The sequence below is a fragment of the Aquarana catesbeiana genome, linkage group LG07 (assembly GCF_042186555.1).
Source record: "Aquarana catesbeiana isolate 2022-GZ linkage group LG07, ASM4218655v1, whole genome shotgun sequence".
Taxonomy (NCBI): Eukaryota; Metazoa; Chordata; class Amphibia; order Anura; family Ranidae; genus Aquarana; species Aquarana catesbeiana.
The window spans coordinates 303,159,366-303,176,175 of NC_133330.1; the positions used below are offsets into that span (position 1 = coordinate 303,159,366).

Consider the following 16,810-nt stretch of genomic DNA (forward strand, 5'->3'; position numbering starts at 1 on the left):
GATGTTCAAAGCTTGGGATATTTTTTTATAACCTAACCCTACTTTAAACTTCTCCACAACTTTATCCCTGACCTGTCTGGTGTGTTCCTTGGCCTTCGTGATGCTGTTTGTTCACCAAGGTTCCCTAACAAACCTCTGATGGCTTTACAGAACAGCTGTAATTCTACTGAGATTAAATTACACACAGGTGGACTTTATTTACTATTTAAGTGACTTCTGAAGGCTATTGGTTCAACTAGATTTTAGTTAGGGGTATCAGAGTAAAGGGGGCTGAATACAAATGCACGCCACACTTTTAACATATTTATTTGTAAAAAAAATTATAATTTTTCTTCCACTTAACAATTATGTGCCACTTTGTGTTGGTCTATCACATAAAATCCCAATAAAATACATTTACATTTTTGGTTGTAACATGACAAAATATTGAAAATTTTCGTACTTTTTCTAGGCCCTGTACGTATAATGCTATTTTAACATCTGTACTCTCTCTCTACCACCAAGGATTTTGTAACTAGTACAGGGTGGTTCCATAATTTTCTCACCTCCCATCCTGTCCTTAGACAGTACCATCAGTCTTTTCATGTTAATTGGTTCAAGGTGTTGGTACTAACTTTTTGGATATAAATGCTGGGGTATTTTCCTGACACATTAGAACTGAAGAGGTGGCTTGGATGAGCTACAAAACATCTTCAGCATTACAGAACAAGTCTAGTTGAATGTGATGAAATAACTACTACTAGACATGCTAACAAGCTTAAAGGAGAAGTGCGGGAAACGAAAAAAACGAAATAACATATATATACTCACCTATATGGCTGAAGCATCATTGTGATGCTGCAGCTGTCCATCGGCTCTACGAGAATGGAGCAATCCCATGAACACTGCTCAGTTCTTGGGTCTTCTCTGAGCTGAGAGCGGTGAATGTCAGCCACCGCTCTGTGCTCTGCCTCTCCAGCACTCACTGGAGCCCCAGGCAGGAGAGGGGGTGGGTGCCTCTAATTTAGGCTCTCAGTTTGCAAAAAAACCTGCGTTGGTCACTCCTCTCTACCTGATGTAACTCCTCTAACCTTCTAGTGTACCACTTTGGCTGCTTTCATCACAATGTCTGAATGAGCGCTAAATCTAGTCATAAGGAGCACAGTTGTAAAGGTTCATCACAAAAAGTGGTGGTAAGCAGCCCTCTTGATTGATTGTTGTTTTAGACTAGGTAATTAAATTGGATTTGGGAAAACTAGCTTTTGGGTTCACCTTTAAGGTCCCTTTCACACTTGTACGACCTGAAAGTTGAGTGGTTTTGATGCAGCTTTGCCGTGACTTGAAGCAATGTCTATGTAATCTTGAGGTCTATGGACCTTAAGTGGCATCGAAGATGGACCAAAGTAGTGCAAGGACTACTTTGTCGATAGAGAGACAAACCGAAAGCTCATACCTGGAAGTGGTGACCGGTCACGTCACTTCCGGCTCTGGGCTTCTGGTTTGTGTCTCGAGAGGAGTGGCGCGCACGCCGATCTTGCAACGTGAGCTCCCACCAACGATCTTGCAGGTTATCCCCAGTGCCGGGACAAGGCACAAATAAATGTAAGCTGGCATTTTTGTTTATATTTACCTTTTTTAATAAAGGCAATATTACACTATTGGTTCTCTCTTTGTCTTTTATCCCGGGCATCTTGGTGGAGAGGAAACCATAACCTAGAAGATTGAAATTTTCCCCAGTCTATCTATTCCAGGATTTCCTATCTAGTGCTTCCAGACCTTCTTTTTAATTAAAGAGGTCATGGATATCTGGTGAGCAGGTTTTTCATTCAAGCACATTGGGTGTGATTTGGATTTCTTGTCAAGTGGCAAAGGACTTTCTATGGTTTTTATTTATCAAGATTTTCACTGAAGATATATGGACTGACAAGATTTTATATTCTGAATATATAATTTTTTGCATTGTTTCTTTTTTATCACTATATTTTAAATTCACATTGTCATTCCATGTTAAATGGTCGTAAAGTGTATTATTAATTTATTCGAGTGGTATTCACTTAGCGCCCCCTACCATCACAATTTAATGGCACACTGGCTTGTCTACATTTTATCATTAGATATCACAGATCATCATTTTATCATAGATATCATTATTTGATCACTTTGGCACGAGGTAGTTTTATTTTTCTATATTTTAGGGTAGCCCGCATCTAGGCGACATTTTTTTCAGTTATGGGGAAAGTGTGGAAAGCTTAGAAACTTTGTATGGTTTTTAATGCTGTCAGTGTCAGAATGCTTGCATTAAACGTGTGTAAATGGGCCCTAAAACATTTCAGTGGTCCTAATCTTTGCCTGTTGTGAATATAACAAAATTGGTTTTAAGACTTAGGTGTTAGCAATTGGGCCCGTGCTAAGGGTTAGGCGTTTATTTTGGAATACCATTATTTTACTATTATATTTTTCAAGTTAAATAAATGTGGTTGTAACACCTCTATTTTTTCAATCATTATCACTGTTTCTTGAGAGTCTAATTTCTTAGTGCTCAAGATGTACCTGACTATGCTGTTGTGGTTAAAGTTAAATTTAACCAAAAAAAAGAAAATGGCCCCTGGGAGCTTTATGCCATAATATACTAGTATGCACAGCATATTAGCACGCTATGGCAGATTTATCTGCCAAATGATCCCCTGCAGCGCTGTGGTGTCAGCTCTCTCAGCTGTCATGGGTACTTCTGTCTTATCTCGGTCTTTCTTCCAAGTTTGGACTACTCTTCGGCTGCATAATTGGTGGTTGGACCTCAATTATGTCACTCCCATGCATGCACAAGAGAGTCCATGAAGAAAGGGAGGTGCAAAAAGGGATGGAAAGCCACGACACCAGCTGAAATCTATCATTAAGCAATGATAAGCAATCCTGCCCCTTGTCAGTGCATATTAATATCAGCTGGTTCAGTCTCAACTGATGGCATATAAAAAGGTGTCTCATTACAAAAGTGTGACACAAGAAACATCTCATGATGGGTGAAAGCAAAGGGCTCTCTCAAGACCTTTGCAACCTTATTGTTGCAAAACATACTGATGGCATAGGTTACAGAAGGATTTCTAAAATCTGAATGTTCCAGTGAGCACTGTTGGGGCCATAGTCTGGAAGTGGAAAGAACATAATTTCACCATAAACTGGCCACGACCAGGTGCGCCTTGCAAGATTTCTGATAGAGGAGTCAAAAGAATTATCAGAAGAGTTGTCCAAGAGCCAAGGAGCACTTGTGAAGAGCTTTAGAAAAACCTGGAATTAGCAGGTACAATTGTTTCAAAGAAAACTATAGGTAATGCACTCACCCACCATGGCCTGTAGGCACACTCGCCACGCAAGACTCCATTGCTGAAGAAAAAGCATGTTGAGGCTTAATTAAAGTTTGCTGCACAACATTTAGACAAGTCTGTGAAATACTGGGAGAATATAGTCTGGTCTGATGAGACCAAAATGTAACTCTTTGGATGCCATAATACACACCAATGTTTGGAGGTCAAATGGCACTGCACATCACCCCAAAAACACCCCAATACCAACAGTGAGGTTTGGAGGTGGGAACATCATGGTGTGGGGCTGTTTTTTCAGCATACGGTACTGACAAACTTAATGTCTTGCCATCTACCAGGATGATGAAGATGAAACGAGGGTGGACATTTCACAAAGCCAAGGAAACTCTCAATTGGTTTCAAAGAAAGAAAATAAAACTGCTGGTATGACCCAGCCAATCACCTGACTTGAATCCAATAGAAAATCTATGGAAAGAACTAAAGATCAGAGTTCATAGAAGAGGCTTTGTGTGGAAGAATGAGCCAAAATCACACCTGAGCAATGCATGTGACTAGTTTCTCCATACAGGAAGTGTCTTGAAGCTGTCATTACCAACAAAGGATTTTGTACAAAGTATTAAATACATTTTAGTTAGCGTGTTCAATACTTTTTCCCTGTGTCATTCCATTTTATTACACAGAACTTCATTTATGAATTTATTTGTTTTGGTTTCTCTGTTCGTATGGATTGCATGGGTTGTTACCGATATGTGGTGAAAACTTCATGTCAGTGGCCCCTTTTATAGTATATTTACCTAAAAAAATGGTGATGTGTTCAATACTTATTTTACCCACTGTATGTATGTATATATATATATATATATATATATATATATATATATATATATATTATGTGTGTGTATATATATATATATATATATATATATATATTATATTCGCACATCATTGCAAAGCTCCAGATGGATGTTCCACTATCCTAATATGCAGGTGCCTGCAAACACCCACCACAAACTAGGCTCGTGCACTATATTAAAGTGGAGTTCCACCCACTTTTACAACTCTTCAGCATCCCTCACTAAACTGTGCACTGTAAACAAATTGGATATTTTTTTCTTTTTTTTTTCTCAGCACTTGCTGTATATCTGCTGTATTCATTTTTCACTTCCTCCTCCCTGGCCGTGGCCCATCGCATCATTTCCTGTTTGCAATGCCTTCTGTGAAGGGGAAGCAACTTCCTCTGACACTGCCGTTGCTATGGAAACTGACCTGAAACCTATTACACTGCTTGTGCTGCACTGAGCATGTGGGAGATCTGCAAGGATGAGATCCAGGAAGAAATACAGTCTGGCTTCAGATGCCCAGACTTAAGACGGCCACGGCCTGCTGTAAATTTATAAAATAACAAACTACTACTATAAACTAACAAAACAGACCTTAGTTTACAGACTAACTTTACTAGAATACATTAAGCTTGTGTTATAGGGGTATTTTTATTTAAAAAATATCATTTCGGCCGGAACACCACTTTAAATCATTCTGGTTAATGCAAACTTCTCTCTGTGGTATGTGAGAAATATATATATTTTTTTACACTCAAAAAATAGTTTGAAATTTGTGATGGTTCTAAGTGAAGCGAGCTGTGAAGACTGCTGTGTGTAAAGAGCTGGAATTTGGTATTTGTAGTGGTTTTATGATTGCAGAGTGCAGAATAAGTAACAGCAGTAAAGGAATTTGGAATGTATTCTGCCTTTTCAGTGTCCGTGTTTATTCCTAGAAATCCTTTTTGTAAAGTTTCCTCACATAACACGTTACCGAAAAATAAGTGAAAATAACAAGGACTTTTTTTGAGTACATAAACCTTGTTGATGTGGTAATAGATGCTTGTTTTATTTCAAAGGTACCCTGCTGGCACAGCAGATTAGCAAAATGTCTTTTTTTTTCTAAATAAGTTAAAAGAATATCAATATTTTTTTTCTAGTTTTGGATAATGTTGAGTTAGACCCTCTGTCAGTTTTTTTTTACTACTGTCTATGTCCATGCTGGGGAGGTTCGCTCTCCTTATTTGTCCTGATGACCACTGTAGTCTAGACAAAATGTGACGGGAAGTCTAACAATTTTGAAAAAAAATTGAGACAGCCCATGCTGATGTTTCATTCTCAAAATAATAATTTCTAAGCTGCCTCTGCCCCAATATTTCAGGTCACTGATGTTTAAAAGAAACATGCTTCAGTTCTGCACTTTTCATTCTCTCCTGGTTCTGGCTCCCACTCTTATGGGTCGAATGAAGTGCCATTCAACCCATCTCCCATGAGCCCAGAGCGACATGAATCTATCCCCTGGATCATCAAGGTTCCCTGAGCTTATAGAAAGTTGATGCAGAGAACTTCACTCGCATCATTTGGTTAATGGCACTGTTCTCTGCATCGTAGAATACCACTGCTGATCCTGCAGAGATTTAATGCTGTCACGTGACTGCGTCTATGGCTCAAAAAAGGCAATTATGCTAAAAACTGAAAAAAAAAGTTTTTGCAGGAATTGGCTTTAAAATGCATCTATGCCTTGACTATGGACAATATACTATTTTCATACATGACCATTGAAAAAAGTACTTACTCACCTCTCTAGCTGTTTGTATTGTGAACAATTCATTCACAAGGTCCTCAGAAATCATGAAATACTCTGAAGTTGCTTAGAAACACCTGTTGTGTGTTTACAGCCAGACAGCCAAGATTCTGTTCTCAAAAAGTTTACTGAGATTTCAGTGCTGTTGAGAATTTGAAGATGCATTTCTCCACAATGACTATAGCTACAGAGATGAATGAAGTTCTTGTTTTAAAGTGCTTTTACTGCTTGTTTAGAATTTGTAAATACTTTAGCGTGCATAGTGTTCATTTTAAGTACTTTCAGAATCACTGTCAACTAATTTAGGCTCGGTTCACACTGCCGCGATTTGAGAGTTCAAAGTCCCATGACAAGTCGCACCCCATTAACTGCAATGAAACCGCTCTAATCAGTGCAACTAAAGTGACTTAGAAAAAGGTTCCTGCACTACTTTAGGGCGACTTCATTACAACTTGCATTGACTTCTGTTAATGAAGTCGCAAGCAAGCCACAATAAAGTTGCGTGGCAAAGTCGCACTTTAATTTGCTCGACTTTTCCAATGTGATCTGAGCCTTACTTTGACTTAATTTGCTACATTATTGTTTCAGGTCAGTGATTTAAAAAAAAAAATAGGTCAGCAATAACAGCCTCCATATTTCTCCTAGCACATGTCTCCTTTTATAGAATGTCATAACCTACCAAGATATATTTAGTACATGGTTTCACCAGCAGATGGCATTGCAGTTGGAATGGTTGGTAATTTTTATGGCAAAGCTGGGCGTCTTTTGTTAGGCCCCCGTCCTATCACCCGTATAAAAATTGGAGCAAAGAAAGGTATCTGTATAGTCTGATAAATAGCCAGTTAGATGCTTACAATATTTTGCTGATTCACAGTGACAAAACACAAGTGAGCAACACATACACTTTAACCTCCCTGGCGGTATGATTATTTCAGATTTTTGCGTCTCAAAGCAGTATAATTATTTTGCATAGAAATTTGGCATTTTATATTGTAGGCCTGTAATTCTTAGCAATAACACACTTAAATCTGTCCAAACAAGAGTCTAGTAGATATCCCAGGTATGATGAAGTTTGAAACACTAAAAATATATAATATAATAAATAAATATAAATAATTATAAAAAATAATAATATAATAATAATAAAATTAATTTCCCCGCGATTCACAATCGCTCAATTCTGCAAGTGTTCTAATTTACTATTGCTGTTTTCTAGATGGTCTAAAGCCACTTTTGACGTAAGGGGACACTTTTTGGTTGCTATGGATAATCTCCAGTTTCCAGGCAGAAAGAACAGTATATATCATATAAAACTGCATGCAGGGCACTGGGCAAAGCACTGGTGACAAAAGGGATATGAAATAATTTCATACAGTACTGTAATCTGTAAGATTATCTGTTTATAATGAAAGCGGTAGTAAACTGCATTTTTTTTATCTTGTAAGACAATGGCATAATGTGCTAGTATGCATTACACACTAGCACATTATGAAATACTTACCTTAGAATGAAGTCCTCCAGCGGCTTCTATCTTCACCCGATCTTCCTTACAGGTTTGCGTCCTCCGGCTATCTGATTGGCCACGCTGCCATGACGTCACTCCCACACGCACGGACTGCGGCACGGAGCTTTGAAGGGATGGCACGGGTATGCTGTCCCTTCAGAACGCATGCGCGAGTGACATCACTGGCTGCATGCAGTGTGAATATCTTTACTGTACTTACAGGTAAGGCTTATTATAGGCTTTTCTGTGGATACAAGATCAAAAAAAGGGTTTACTTCCACTTTATTTCAATAGACATACAAAGGGAACGAAGCTTATTGCAGAGTATGCAGTGTGCTCCCAGTAAAGAGAATCCCCTTGTTTACAGCTTATGCAAAAGCAATTTATAGAGCGAAGGAAAATAGAGCTGCCGATCCCACATCACACATGTAATAACTGGGGATAGCAGTTCCACAACTATGATGTGGGAATAGCTACTTTCTTGTTTTTCCACAGAAGTGTTTCTTAGAAGTCTTTTCATGAAAGAAAACACATACAAAACAAAAATAGATGCCAGTCTTTTAACTTGTATATTTATGGAGAGTCTTTGATCTTTTTTTTTCAGGGTCCAAAAGGGGATCCTGGATTATCACCTGGACAAGCCCCACCTGGCAACAAGGTAATGACGCAAATATTTGCTTTTATCTTTCCAATCATTTTAGGTGTGTGTATTTGCCCTTGCTTGTTATTCTTCCCATTGTTGTATAGGATCATTCCACACAAATAATAAAGTATTCACAAGCAGTAGTAATAGTAGTAGTAGTAGGGTTTTGGGAAAACAGAGGGTCCACACTGCTACCCCCCCCCCCCCCCCCCCCGCACCTACACTGCTCACATCTAACTGAATCATGTATGCACCAAGGCTGAAGTGGAAGAAACATACACTAGTGCTGACCAATAAAGCCCAACCCCTGCTTTTGTAACCCCCTTTCCTGAAGCCCATCCCGCTGTGCAATTTAAAAAAAAAAAAAAGACCCAAAAAGGGTCAATGCTGTTTTAAGGTCTCCTCCCCAGCTCTTGTTTGTGAAATGGAGCTTCTGGGGAGAAGGGGGGGGAGCGGGTACCCGATTTTGACAGGTACCCGCTTACACTTCAGCTTCTATCGCCTTATGCGATCGGAAGTGGAAGTTCTCCTACCCCCCCTCCCTCCCTGCCATGTGACATGACAGGTTCCAGAAGACTTCGGGACCAGTCGCAGAGCACAGCGCCGTTCGTGCATGCGCAGTGGGCACCCGGCTGTGAAGCCGCAAGCTGTCAGGCCAGGGTGCCCATGGTGAAGATGCCGGCGAGGGAGGACACAGTGAGAACGCGACTGGGGTGAGCACACCGCTGGATCGTGGGACAGGTGAATGGCTGTTTACTAAAAGTCAGCAGCTACAGTTTTTGTAGCTGCTGCCTTTAAATTTTCACTTCAGAGACTTTAGCTTCGCTTTAAAGTGTTACTAAACCCACAACAGTAAAATCAGTCTATATATGCAGTAAAGCATGCTTGTTATACTCACTGTGGAGTCTAAGGGGTTACTCCTCCGCATTATGTAAAAAGGCTGTTTGATCCTGTCTTCTCCGACCCCCCCCTCTCCTTCTTTTACTGTTCCCAATCCATCTGCTGATAGAACAGAGCCTGGGGGCACTCTGCACATGCTCAGTTTGGTGTGTATTCCTAGAGGGTTTTTTTTGTTTTTTGAGAGGGGGCATGTGATCAGCACAGGGCCAATCAGCACTGTCCAGACAGAGTGTCATGGGTCATGCAGCCTCCTAGGAGATTGAGATTGAAAAACTCCTCCTACAATCTTTAACCAGTGCTCAGCCAGGCACTGATAGAAGTTACAAGACTGCTATATACTGCTGATGAGAAAAGGTATTTAGCAGTTTATATTTTCTAAAATAATTGCATTTCCATGCTCTGTGTACTGTAGGTGAAGCAGATATAGTGAATGCAGGGTCCTGGGTTTAGTAACTCTTTAAGGTAATTTCCACTTTTGCAGTCAAATTGTGTTAACACTTACTTTGTATTTGTTACATGTCTTCATTCACATGGCATAACTTAAGAGTAACTTTTGTTGAGAACAAAAAACATTTCCCTTTGGGCGATCTATGTACATTGCAGGATTTTTAACAAACTTTGTTGCAGATTTCTACCTTTTTGTTATTCTGAAGAAATAGCTGTTGTTTGTCTGTGTCCATGTTCAAAGTGAATGTGAATGGGAGTGATTTTATAATTATCAATCAGCTGTGGCACCTGCAGGGCTCTAATAGGGAAAGTGGCAGGTCTGCATCCCTTGACATGATTACCCTTTGGAAGTATCTCACAAAAAAATGTTTGTTGCAGGGGATGCCCAAAATCTGACTTGTATCTTAGTGCAGACTTTTGGGAAAATCAGTAAGCCAATCACGCAAGCAGGAAATTACATTTCTGGGGGGGTGTTCCATATACTATCTGTGTATAGAACACCTACAGGTAGTCATATTGCATTTTACAAAAAAATGACAGCACTGCAGATTGAAAAGGAAAAGGAAAAAAAACTCAATTACAATATGACTTGTAAAGATTTGCTAGAATAATGGACTTTAGAGGCACGTATAAAATTTGACAATTTATTAGTCTACACATAGTTTTGACATGATACAAAAATAATAAACAATAGACAAAAAACATCTAAAATATTTTTTGGACAATAGGTGGCCCCCCCCTCGAGGATATGATACCATATAGTACAGTCATACAGATCTAAGTATCTTCATTTGTTAAAAATCTTCAAGACTGGGGGTACCACTTGTCCTCATATATGTCCCACTTGACATGTTTCGCGACCATACGTCGCTTCTTCAGGAGATTTGATATATCTATTCAGTTAAAAACATGCATTTATTAACATACAAAACATAAAAAAAATAAACAAAATTATTACAATAATTCAGATAACCCACTTAATTGCATATGCCATGCACACTAAACACTCACTTGCATCAGACACCAAAGTCAAGGGTGCTTTGAGGTTTCTTCAGGGATGCCTTGGAAAAATGCCTAAAAAGTTATCAAAAATTGTATACAAGACGAAAGGAGCCTGCCTTTTAGTTACACAAGTTTTTATTATGCACCATTACAACTTTCTAGACACTGGCATCCTAACAACCAATGCCATCGTCAGTTAATAAGGAAGATGTATGTTGCCTCCACAGCATCCTTATTTGACCCTCCTGTGCCCCTCTCCCTCAGCACTGGGGTAACAATTGAGGGAGAAGAGAAACATTGGAATACTAGTCAGTACCAGTGTGCAAAAGTGTATTTGCTTTGAAATAATAAATCACCTCTAATGCTGGGCATCCTACATGTGGATGTTGCTGTATTGTGTAATGCTAACAGTCAAGTAATGGTATAACGCTGTCTATAAGGGCTCCAAGGTAGTCAGGGCACATAATCGATCATATGGTACAGCAGGTGATCCAGTGTATCCAAACAGCATCCCACAGCAGACAGATTGTGTGTTTCCGCTACCTCTTATAAGACAAGGTTATTCATTTTGTTCTGCTGCTATTATTAGGCAATGATTTTGTATATATTAATCACTGTTCAATATGTGCATGGTACTCAAATTCACCAATATGCTTTCTGTTTTGTAGGGAGATCAAGGGCCGATGGGATTAATAGGAGATCGTGGACCAGCTGGTCGGCAGGTAATATACATTTTTAGAATGATAAATGTTAATTAATGTTAATAATTTTATATTATAAAAAAAATTGCATAAAATGTAAAAACTTCAATAATCCCATACAGGTCCTCCATCTAAAGCCATAATCACCTAATCCAACTATGAATGGAGGAATACAGAAAACAAAAATTCTACAGCATACGATCCAACTAGTCAGCACAAAACTACCTAGTTTTACCTTTGAGTGGTTAAAGAAGAATTATTGTTATTTTTTACTGTTCTGTCTAAATGTACTTTGTCCCATGATGCTAGGTGCTTTCTAATTCTAGTTAGTCTAGTATAGATCTAATCCAACCTGCCCCTCCACCTTTTCCTGCTGCAGCAGATCCGGCAACAACTAGGAAGGAGAAGGCAGCTTACCTTGACTCTGAGCACTTTCCACGGACAAGCAACAGCAATAGCAATGTAAAGACTGACACCCTCCCATCCCTCTGCTTTCCTCTTATTATTGCTTGAGACTGGTCCTTTTCCTCTTGGAATGTGTGACAGCGCACCAAGCACATTTTATTCTCGCCTTGTGGGAATTGAAAAAACAGGACCGGGTGCCTGTCAAAAAGAGGTACCCTATACTCATAAAAAACACAAAAAAACAATAAACCATAGGCTCAGTAATGCCATGCAATGCCAAGATGCTGCTAGCAAAGCCAGCAGAATATTAGCATGCATTAAAAAGGGGATTCACTCCAGAGATAAACCGATAATTCTCCCACTCTACAAGACTCTGGTCCGGCTGCACCTGGATTATACTGTCCAGTTCTGGGCACCAGTCCTCAGGAAGGATGTACTGGAACTGGAGAGAGTTTAGAGAAGGACACACAGCTAATAAAGGGACTGGAGGACCTCAGTTATGGGGAAAGACTACAAGCATTGAACTTATTATCTCTGGAAAGGAGATGCTTGAGAGGGGATATGGTATTGATATGCAAATATCTTACTGTTATTAGGGAAAAAACTTTTCAGTGAATGGGATTTTAAAAATCATGGCCAATCACTGAAATTAGAAGAGAAGCGGTTTAACTGTAATCAGGGTAGAGGGTTCTTTACTGTCAGAGCAGTTATGCCCCGTACACACGGCCGGACTTTGTTCGGACATTCCGACAACGAAATCCTGGGATTTTTTCCGACGGATGTTGGCTCAAACTTGTCTTGCATACACACGGTCACACAAAGTTGTTGGAAAATCCGATCGTTCTAAACGCGGTGACGTAAAACACGTACGTCGGGACTATAAACGGGGCAGTAGCCAATAGCTTTCATCTCTTTATTTATTCTGAGCATGCGTGGCACTTTGTCCGTCGGATTTGTGTACACACGATCGGAATTTCCGACAACGGATTTTGTTGTCGGAAAATTTTATATCCTGCTCTCAAACTTTGTGTGTCGGAAAATCCGATGGAAAATGTGTGATGGAGCCTACACACGGTCGGAATTTCCGACAACCAGGTCCTATCACACATTTTCCATCGGAAAATCCTATCGTGTGTACAGGGCATAAGAATGGGGAATTCTCTTCAACAAGCAGTGGTGTCAGCAAGGAGCATCGATAGTTAAAAAAAGATAGGCATCTTAACGATCACAGCATACGATTTACTATTGAAATAAACGCATACACACAGAACCACACAGGTTGAACTGGATGGGCTGGTGTCTTTTTTCAACCTTACCGACTATGTAACTGACTATGTAACATTAGATGGCTGGGGGAAGGAAAAGGGTAAAGGTCCACTTTAAGTTGAAAGAAAAAGCAGCATACTGTTAAACACCCCAACTCTTCCTGTAGTTATCCCTCTCCTTCCGTGGTGTAGTCCATGCCAATGCCATATTACCCATGGTGGGCTTTGATGCCCCTCCCCAGATTTGCCTCCTTTTCAAAATGTTCACAGCTGATTCCTGTACTTTTTGCACATAGGTGCTGTGGAGTGTCTGTACACCTCCTGGACAGCGGGTGTATGAACGTTTCAAAAGAGTGAATAGAGTCCACAGTGCACATGCACAGAAGTGGCTGGACCTGACTAGGACAGTTATGAAGAGGGAATTCTGTGGCACTAAAACCTCATACAGGAAAGACCTCTGCGGAGTGGGGATAGAGAAATATATGCACTTACGTTGTACAGAAGGCAAAATGAATACTGCTAACCTTTAAATTCTCAGCTCCTATCCAGTTTTAGGCTCCATGTACACTGGACCTAAAAAAATGCCAGTTCCCTTGGCAGAAAAAAAAACGCTCATGTAGAGAATTTTTTGTACAAAGTTTAGACGAGTTTTGGAGAGTTTTGCGTTTTTTCGGCCAGAAAACTCCAATCAGATATGCAAACCAGAAGGGTTTTTTTCCTGCCTCCAAACGTTGAGCTCCAAATTTGCCTGTAATCGTCCTAATGTGCATGGACACATAGAACATTGAGCAGCTTCTACAGACAAAATGGTCATTTGCCTACTTTATTTGCATAAAAGTAGAGATAACACAGAAGTAGGGGTTAAGGCCTTGGTGGCATGAAACAAGCCCCAACTAGGGGAAAAGGGTGAGGATTAGCTGTATTGGCTGCCAAAGGATGGGAACTTGAATTGTACATAAGAATGTACTTATTGAAAAATCTGATGATATCAGGTGTTGAGAGAGTGATGAGTTTTAAAATCTGTTTTTAAAAACAGAAAATATAGTGAATGCCTGATGGCTTCTAGAAAGGTGTTCCAGAGAAGGGAGCAGCATGAGGGGTGACCTGGGGACCTAATTAGAAGCTAATGTCAACCTGCTTAGACAGTATAACCATACAGGTTATTGATGAGTAGGGAGCAAAGCAATCAAAAAATCCCTGACTCTAATGCCCTGTACACACGATCGGACATTCCGACAACAAAATCCATGGATTTTTTTCAACGGATGTTGGCTCAAACTTGTCTTGCAAACACCCGGTCACACAAATCTTGTCGGAAATTCCAAACGTCAAGAACGCGGTGACGTAAAACACGTATGATGAGCCGAGAAAAATGAAATTCAATAGCCAGTGCGGCTCTTCTGTTTGATTCCGAGCATGCGTGGAACTTTGTGCTTCGGAATTGTGTACACACAATCGGAATTTACAACAACGGATTTTGTTGTCGGAAAATTTGAGATCCAGATCTCAAATTTTGTGTGACGGAAATTCTGATGGAAAATGTCCGATGGAGCCTACACACGGTCGGAATTTCAGACAATAAGCTCCCATCGAACATTTTCCGTTGGAAAATCTGAGCGTGTGTACGGGGCATTAGGCCTTATGTACACTGCTGCTGGTAAACGGCCGTTCAGAGGGAGTTGGCTGCTTTTTTCAGCCGCCCCTGAACTCATTCAGTGTTATCTTATGTGTACATGTACACAAGTTCGTTTAATGTAGTTTTTAGGCAGTTGCGTTTAGAGGCTTTTCTTTGAAGGCAAAAAAATTAGTTCAGATGCCGAAGTTTCTTGACATTTCGGAAGCTAAACGCGGTACCGGCGTTTAGCCGTGTTTTGTTTACAGGCGTTTTTCATTGAAAAAAAAAATTGTTTTTTTTAAACAAATGTTTCTAAACGCAAACGCGGCAAAACGCTGCTAATTGCGGCATGTAAACGCGCCAAAACGGACGTTTTAAACATGGGTTTTTATATTGTCAGGTTAAATCGTTCAGGAGAGATTGTAAAAACGTCCCATGTACATTAAGCTTAATAAGTGTATATCGCTGTAAAGCCTTATGAAAACAAAATGTATTCACATGTCTCATTCTATCACATATCCCAAAAACAAGAAGATTATTCTTCATTTTAGGACAGTGCCACACAAATCATTGCTTTACACCCCATTGGCCAGATACACATCTGGAACCATTGGTGTATATTACAAATATAGCCTAATACTATAGAGTCAGTTTATTCCAAACTCCATCCAGCAGTTCCAGTCTTTTTGGCCATCGTCAATGCAGTATATAGGAGCCCCATGGCTTCTATGGAGTAAGGTTTGGGACCCAACAAGACACTATACCCATACAGGTTAGCCCTCTCTAATTACTGCTTATCAACAGATGGTCATTTTGTGCTAAAGGCTAAGTGAAGAATTATTTGAACAGAGCAGATATTCTTCCTTTCTCAAATTTTTAGACATTATACCCATTATATGTTAACAGCAATCATTTTAAGGTCTACTTGACTATCTGATCTCTAACAGATGAATCAGATGAGATGGGATCAGTTGCCTTGGATAGATGCACAGACGCACGATATTTGTGCATAACCCGCACTGCGTGTGTATCTTCTGCGGAATACAATAATTTGTTCTGTTGGTAGGAGTGTCAAGATAAAAGGTGACATGACAAATCACTTTCCAGTACGCTAAGGTAACACAGAGAGAGCATGTAAAGGCAGGGTTCAGGAATGTTAATTGACCATGATATCGCTTTTGAACGTGTTTATGTTAACATTTGAGGGCAATTACATATTAGTCTAAATTCTTTTTTTTTGTCCTGGTGTATCCAAATCTGGACTGACTATAAATAGCACTTCCCTTTACGATCATTCCTCAAACGCTATTATTGTCCATGTGTTTATGACATGCTGTATATGCTGAGCATCTGTTTTTATGCAGTAATTTCTCATTAACTGGAGAGTGTTAGACAGTCATTTTTGTTATCTCTCTTAGTCCTCCTTCTCACTAGCAGACCTAACAAGCCTTGTGCTGGATTCTTTAGCATAGGCAAAATGCTCAGACATGCGAAAGTTCTTTTTTTTTTTAAACGGAATGTATGTGTTTTTCTGTGTTTTTTGAGTTTACATGTAAAAGAGAACATCTAAATGTAAATCATCTAATCAGTGTACATTATACAATTTTCTTATTCATTTTCCTTTAAATTTACCTGTAGTAGTGCAAGAGCCGGACTGATTGCATACAAACTCAAAATGTTTAGGTTCGGCCCCATATTATGAGTTTGGTATATCTAAAGGAAAATTGTACAAGAAAACTGTAAAATGTATGGCCAGACAACAAAATATTTTCCAGCACACTTACCAGCTAGCCTGCAAACAAACAAAATGACCCTGTCTAAAAATGTATAGACCAAGTCTTATCTGGTACTTTTTGTTTACAAGTAAAAATCAGAAATTTTTTGCTGGAAAATTGCTTAGAACCCCCAAACATTTTATATATACCCCTAGACCCTAGAGAATAAAATGGCGAGCGTTCCTCTTATTTATTTTGTTTTTTCTATTTTTACACTGTCCTTTTAGTTTTTTTTTAATTATTCCTATTACAAGGAATGTACACTTCCCTTGTAATAGAAATAAGGAATAATAGGTCCTCTTTATGGAGAGATATGGGGTCTATAAGACCCCATATCTCTCCTCTACCTTTAAAGCAAAAGATCAAAAAAAAAAATAGTTTACTTCCGCCTTGGACTGGAAGTAACATCATGGCATTGCTCTGATCCTGCAAGAGGTGGAGAAACCCGATCGGGCCAAATCTTTTCCGGAGGTGAAGCGGTTAAGGTTAAAAACAGAGGGTTTAGCTGCACACATTTGCAAATACAGTATCTCACAAAAGTGAGTACACCCCTCACATTTTTTTAAATATTTCATTATATCTTTTCATTTGACAACACTGAAGAAATGACACTTTGCTACAATGTAAAGTAGTGA

At 39.5% G+C, this 16,810-nt stretch overlaps 1 protein-coding gene across 1 annotated transcript in view; it reads left to right on the top strand.

Annotated features, from left to right (window-relative positions):
• COL24A1 (collagen type XXIV alpha 1 chain) overlaps positions 1-16,810 on the top strand; it is a 418,688-nt gene that overhangs the window by 156,325 nt on the left and 245,553 nt on the right. Inside the window, exons 6-7 of the mRNA XM_073593602.1 lie at positions 8,027-8,080; positions 11,083-11,136. Of these exons, the coding sequence (XP_073449703.1) occupies positions 8,027-8,080; positions 11,083-11,136 (108 nt within the window). The remainder of the gene's footprint in view (positions 1-8,026; positions 8,081-11,082; positions 11,137-16,810) is intronic.